Source organism: Camelus dromedarius, chromosome 10 (assembly GCF_036321535.1).
Source record: "Camelus dromedarius isolate mCamDro1 chromosome 10, mCamDro1.pat, whole genome shotgun sequence".
Taxonomy (NCBI): domain Eukaryota; kingdom Metazoa; phylum Chordata; class Mammalia; order Artiodactyla; family Camelidae; genus Camelus; species Camelus dromedarius.
Genome location: NC_087445.1, coordinates 49989694 through 49996693, shown reverse-complemented (window position 1 = coordinate 49996693; position 7000 = coordinate 49989694). Strand labels below are relative to the sequence as shown.

Here is a 7000-nt window from a genome sequence, read left to right as displayed (position 1 = left end):
GCCGGGAGGGCTGCAACCGGGGGCCGAAAAGGCAAAGGCGAACCCGCGAGCTCGACTGCGGACGCTGCTCGTAGCTTCCCGGAACCCGCTGTCCGGCCCTCGCTCCCCCCGACGCAGGCGATGGAGGCGCGCCCTGCTCCCGAGCGCGCGCCCAGCACACAGTAGGCACGCGGCCTTGCCCTCGGCGCGCGCCCGGCACACAGTAGGCGCGCGGACGGGCGGAAGGGGGCGCCGGCGCGCGGTATCCGGGGGCGGAGTCGGCGCGGCTGGCTGGGCAGACAGGCGCGGGCCGCGGGCCGCGATGGGCGAGGGCGGGCTGCCCCCGGCCTTCCAGCTGCTGCTGCGCGCCTGCGATCAGGGCGACACGGAGACGGCGCGGCGGCTGCTGGAGCCGGGGGCGGCGGAACCGGCGGAGCGCGGCGCGGAGCCCGAGGCCGGCGCGGAGCCGGCGGGGGCCGAGGCGGCCGGGCCCGGGGCGGCGGCGACGGCGGCCGGAGCTCCAGTGCCCGTGGACTGCTCGGACGAGGCGGGCAACACGGCGCTGCAGTTCGCCGCGGCCGGGGGCCACGAGCCCCTGGTGCGCTTCCTGCTGCGCCGCGGCGCCTCGGTCAACAGCCGCAACCACTACGGCTGGAGCGCGCTCATGCAGGCGGCCAGGTGAGGGGTCGGAGGCGCGGGGGGTCGGGGGGACCCAGGGTGGTGGCCAGCGGCCTCCGGGGCGCGGGAAGGCTCAGGTGGCCGGACGTGTCCGATGGCTCCCGCAAACGCTTCAGGAGGTAAAGAGTGAAGGACTGGTTAAGAGAGAGTTGGAATGGTAAACTTTGAGCAGCTTGGCATATGACGAGACGTGGACGCGCTTTTTAATAACGTAAAATTAGAATCTTAGAAACATTGGACTTTCAAAACAGAATCTGGGGACTGCAGATAGAATTGTAGACTCAGAACCTTGAAGATGTTCATTCATTCCTTCTTGCGATAAAGGTTTCCAAAGAACCTATCTGCCCACCCTAGCTTCACGTCCAGAATGCTTCGAGACCCACTGGAGCAGCTCATATGCCACTGAGCAGGCCAGGCAAAGGAACAGGCTTGACTGGGAAAGTTCGGGGAGCTCTGGGAGTAGCAGACCCAGTTTCGGGAGGTGGTGGAAGGTTTCTGGTAAGGATGATGTATATATTCAAGTGGAGACCCGAGGATGCCTGAGAGTTGACCAGGACAGAAGAAGGGGAAGGTGGGAAGGAGGTGATAGGAGGCCCATGCAAAGGTTGGCAGCCAAAGTGAAACAGGCAGTGGTAGGATTGCTAGAACAATGTTATGGCTGGGAGGGGTTGGGAGTATTGGGAGATGAGCCCTCTCTGGAAAGAGGAAGATGCCTGGTGGCAAGCTGAGAAAGGTGAGCTATCCTAAGGGCACTGGGGAGTAATGGGAGGTTCTAGGCAGGGCTAGTGACAGAATCAGATTTATGTTTGGAAAGATCACTATTGCTGCTGAGGATGGATTGGAGGGAAGGGCTAGAGTCAGAAAGGCTGGTTAGCAGGGGATTACCACAATACAGGAAGAAGTGATGGTGGCCTGGACCAGAGCAGAGACAGTGGTGGGAGGGCAAATTGATGAGTTTGAGCTGTACTCAGGAAGTAGGATGAACAGGACTTGAAAATCTGGTATAAAGAAACTGGTATACAGTGAAGTCTCTCAGTCCTGTCTGCCATCTATTTGGGTCCCACCCAGTTTCTTGGAGAAATTCCCAAAGGAGGGAACAGAAGTCACTTGTAATTTTGATGGCTGTTGCCAAACTGCTCTCCATACAGGTGTATTAGTTTCCTATGGCTGCTGTAACAATGTACTACAAAGCCAGCAGCGATCACATCACCCTGACCTCTGCTCTGTCATCACATCTTCTGACTCTTCTGCCTCCCTCTTCCACATTTAAAGGACCCTTGTGATTCCACTGAGCCTACCTGGATAATCACCCCATCTTAAGGGTAGCTGATTAGCAACCTTAATTCTACCTGCAAACTTAATTTCCCATTTGCCATGAGACCTAACATATTTACAGGTTCTGAGGATTGGGATGTGGACATCTTTGGGGAGCCCATTATTCTGCTGCACACAATAGGAGTGCCAGTTTACCCTCCCAGCAGCAGTATATATAAGGGCCTGGTTTTCTGCAGCCTTTCCAGCAGAGTATATTATCAGACTTTTGGATTTTTGTGTCTGATGAATGAAAAATATCTTCGAGTGGCTGTGATTTGCATTTGTTAAACTGAGTGAAGTAAAACATCTTTCCATATGTATGAGCCATTTGTTTTTCTGAAAGGCATTGAAATCACAACAGTCTTACCCAGAATCTTCCCATTGTGACACAATAATATTTTCTTTCTGAGTTATTTTCTAAGTGTTACAGAGTTGTTCTAATTTGTATTGCTGGCAAATTTTTATTCTGCATCATTTTCAAATATGTCATTTTCAGCTGCTGTGTGATATTCCATCCATGGGATGGTACTGTGGTTTGCCTAACTGTTCTTTAGCCCTTGGGCATTTATTTCAATCTATAAGCACACTTTGGGAACACATCCCAGTTGTAACATTCATGCTGCTCATTCACATGGATTAATGCAGTGTTTTATAAACTGATCATTGTGTTGGGACCCTTTGTCTTAAGACACCTGATTTCTTGCCTGGAGCAGTATGGAATGACCATAAAGCTTTTTGGGCTATGGACCTTTCTTCTGAGGTTCCCTATCTCTCTTAGTGGCCCCATCCACTCTTCCAGGCTTTAAAACTCCAGGTAACTCTTCAGCCTAGAACCTGTCTGTGCCATAACCTCTCTTGAATCCATACCCTCCTCCTTCCCCTCTGCCTTAGTCCCGGCCACGCGTTTGTAGTGGCCTCCCACTGCACTCCCTTCCTCCAGGTGTGCCTTCTGTAATCCATCCTCCGCAGAGCTTCCATATCTTTCTCAAATGAATGTTTGTCTGTGCCCCTCCCGCAATGGCTTCCCTAGTCAGAGCTCTTAGTGTGGCATTTGAGGCTCTCACATTTGGACCTCTCCCCAGTTCCTCTCTTCTCCTTTCCCCCGGATTGCCTAAAGTCAGGCCAAGATGATTTCATCCAGGCCTTCTTTGTGTTTCCCTGCATGTTTATTTTATTTAGACTTAACACTTATTGAGCAGTTACTATGTGCCAAGACTATTATCTCCACTTTACGGATGAGAATTTGAGATTACAAAATTTGCTCCTGAGAATACAGCTAGTCAGCAGATTTGGAGAGTCTGCCTGCAGAGCCCTGACCATAACCACATACAGGAAGCCCCTTCCTTCCCTTCTCTCAGTGAAGCCCCCTTCTTCCTCCCAGCTTAGCTTCTTCTGGAAAGCCTGCCATGATATCCCTCCATTCTCTGGTCTCTCAGCCCTGGGCAGGCCTCTGCCGGCATGCCCACCACTCCATGTTAGAGCTGGTTGCCTTTGTCAGTAGCACCCAAACCTGGCCGCACATGAGAATCACTGAGATGCTTTTCCAAATCAGATCCTGTGTTCCCTTTCTGGAATTGTGATTCAGAACACCTGAGAGGAACAGGAACTCTGAGCAGAGGCTCCCCAGCGATTCTCCCACAAGGTAGGTTTGGGAGCCACTGATAGAGGGAGCCCTTAGTGAGCCCCTGAGGGCCTGGCTGAGCGAGATTTATGTCTGCAGCACCTGATACGCTTCAGGGTATCTGAATGATGCTGATCACCAATTTTTGCTGTTAACCAACTTCTGCAGGATGGTCAAAGTTATCTGGTTAATTTCACCTAATTAATTTCTGTTAATCTTGATGGTGTAGGAGACTCAGAAGAATGAACCTAAACTCTGTTAACCAATAATTTAAATTTTAAGAGGATTTTCCTTGTTCTCTACAATTTGGTATTGTAAAAAGAGCTAGAATTTGTGATCCAAGTGTCCTGACTTTGTCACTTGCAAATCAAGAAGCTCTGGACTAATTATGTTCCTCTTTATTCCTCCGTTTATCTTACAAGTGCTCTTTTGGGAGCGTTAGCTTTGACATACTCTTTAATTCACTCCTATGAGACTATGGTAGAATCTGACAGTCTGGTGAGAGGATGAGAATTAACTCTCAGCCTTTAGCTGAGCCCTGGCAGGGCCTGGTACTTTAAAATGTATTGTCCTTCTGTTTGTGATACTGACCACCTGTGCTCAGATGTCACCTTTGTGCTGGGTTGTGCTAAAGCTTTCTGTTGCTGAATCCATATCAAAAGCTCAGTGTTGAGGAATAACATGTAGGGAGACTTCCTAAAGGATACACTGTCTGTCTATCCCTTGGATCAGGACGGCCAAACACATGGCTGTGTGCTGACACGTTCCAGTCTTGTGCTTTTCTTCCCTGAATCTAAGATATGCCTCAGAGTAAGTACCTCAAGGTGGTGCTCCTGGCAGCTGCCACTTTCGGTGCAGTGAGCATCTGTTTATCATCCCAGCTCTCTGTATTCCAAAGCATCATTGGATTGGGCCAGGCCATGAGAGGCCCTGTGCCTGGACTGCAGTTTGGTCTCTTGTGGGTGTTTTAGTATCAGAGATGGTTACATTCATGTTTTCTCCTATTCAAGCGATAACCTTTATTGAGCACTTACTTGGTGTCGAGCACTGTGCTAAGTGTTTCAAATGAATTAACTCACTCAAGCCACACAAAACCTTAGGAAGTAGGTACTATTCCCCACTTTACAGATCAAGAATTGAGGCTCAGAGAAATTAGGTCATTTGTCCAAGGCTGCGCAGCTAGTAAGTGGCAGAGTCAGATTCACACCTAGGCAGGTGGCTCCAGAGCCTGTGGTCCCAGCCTGTGCTCCCAGCCTGAAACCTGTAACTGACCATTCTCCTTTTGGTGTTGGCCACAAGGAAACCAGTCTCCAAATTTACCAGCCACTAGAGGGACAGGTTGCATGGTGTTTGCTTTGGCTCTAACTTCACCCTTGGCTTCCTTACTTTCCTTCTTCTGCCCTTCAGTTTTCCGCCTGCCAGCGTGGCAGAGCTGGCCTCTCAGCCCAGTGCTTTGAGAGTGGGTGTGTGTGCCAGGTCTTTCAACACAGGTGTTATTTGCTGAAATTAATTGGTAATTGGAGCAGCTGCCCAGAGAGCCCTGAGCTTCCCCATCTTCAGTAATTACCTATTAGAAACTTAGCATCCATGAAATTATCTCAGCCTTCATTGAATCCTTTTATATTTTCAGCCTAATTAAGTGACCTCTTGGGCTGCTCATGAATTCAGAAAGCATCCCAAATGTCAGCATTTCTGCTCACATTCAGCCGTTTTTCTCCTCTGTGACTTTGTTATGCCAGAAGAACTGGGGTTTGGGATTTTAGGGTCTTGGTTCAAGTTTTCGGCTGTATCACTTCCAAACTGAGAGGCTCTGGATTATTGCTTTCTATTCTACTCTTCAGTTTCCTCCTGTGTGGAACAGGCATTATCATTTTATCTTAGGGTGTATTAAGATCCAATGAGTTCGTTTGTATCATTTTTATTAGATTCCACATATAAGTGATATACGATATTTATCTTTGTCTGACTTCACTTATGATTATCTCTGAGTCCACCCATGTTGCTGCAAATAGCATTATTTCATTCTTTTTATGGCTGAGTAATATTCCATTGTATGTGTATACCACATCTTTATCCATTCATCTGTCTGTAGACATTTAGGTTTTTTCCAAGTTTTGGCTATTGTAAATAGTGCTTCTACGAACATTGCAGTGCATGTATCTTTCTGAGTTAGAGTTTTCTCTGGATATATGCCCAGGAGTGGGATTGCTAGATCATATGGTAAGTCTATTTTTAGTTTCTTAAGGCACCTCTCTATACTGTTCTCCATTTACATTCCCACCAACGGTGTAGGAGGGTTCCCTTTTCTCCACACCCTCTCCAGCATTTATTATTTGTAGACTTTTAAAACAGAAATAGACTCACAGATATAGAAAGCAAACTTATGGTTACCAAAGGGGTAAGGGGGAAGGGATAAATTTGGAATTTCAGATTAACAGAAACACACTAATATATATAAAATAAACAACAAGGGCCTACTGTATAGCACAGGGAACTATATTCAATATCTTGTAATCACTTAAAATGGAAAAGAATCTGAAAAAGAATATATATCTATATCTCTGTATATTGATATATAACCGAATCACTTTGCTGTATACCTGAAACATTGTAAATCAAGTGTACTTCAATGAAAAAATTAAAATTAAAAAAAAAGATCCAGTGAGATAAAAACATGACAGTACCCCTGTTATCTGCTGTTAGGGATTATGCTAGATTTTAACCTCATGCTTGATGGCTAAAAGTGTAGTCTTTTCAAGTTGTCTGCTCCAGTGGAGGATATACCAGTTCTTCAGCTGCTTCCATTGCCTGTGTCTGTACCATCCTCTACTTGGTTATGCCAATTGTTTATTCACTCATTCATTTGATAGAATTTACTGAGCTCCACTGTGGGTCAGCCAAAGTCAGCCACTTTGGAGAGGGCACAGTCTAACAGGGAGACACAGTTGTAGAAGGAGGACTCTGGTCCATCAGTAGGGGTGAGGACAGGAATTGCGGGTGCTCAAGCGAGGGGCACCTCAGCTGGTGTGGGGGCTGGTCTGGAAGCTGCTCAGAGGAGGCGAGATCTAAGCTGAATCCTGCAGCAGGATAAAGGGTGTGCTTCGTAGACAAGGACAGGAGGGTACTGTGGTGGGAAAGGCAGGATGGCAGTGGCGTGGGAGGAGTGTAATTGGTGAGTGCTGGTGAGCATGGCCAGGTACAGTGTGGGAGTTGGGAGGAAACGAGGTTGACAAAGTTGGCAGGCCTTCCTGCTGAACAGTGGGAACATTGACCATCAGATTTAGGTTTGGGGAATATTAGCGTGGAGGAGGGGCAGGAAGGAACAAGGTAGGGAGACAGGTTGGGGTTGCAGCTATCTGCATTTGAGTTTATTTCCATCTGACTTGCATTCTGTCTGCTCTTGGAGAA

General features: G+C 48.2%; 1 protein-coding gene across 2 annotated transcripts in view; it reads left to right on the top strand.

The window, feature by feature from the left end:
* The first annotated feature begins 215 nt into the window (after window positions 1-215).
* The window catches only part of ANKS6 (ankyrin repeat and sterile alpha motif domain containing 6), a 52329-nt gene continuing 45544 nt past the window's right edge, over window positions 216-7000 (top strand). Inside the window, exon 1 of one of the 2 annotated variants that reach the window (XM_031450082.2) lies at window positions 216-657. In XM_031450082.2, the coding sequence (XP_031305942.2) occupies window positions 302-657 (356 nt within the window). In that variant the 5' untranslated portion in view covers window positions 216-301. The remainder of the gene's footprint in view (window positions 658-7000) is intronic. The other variant, XM_064490339.1, reaches the window with a different exon arrangement.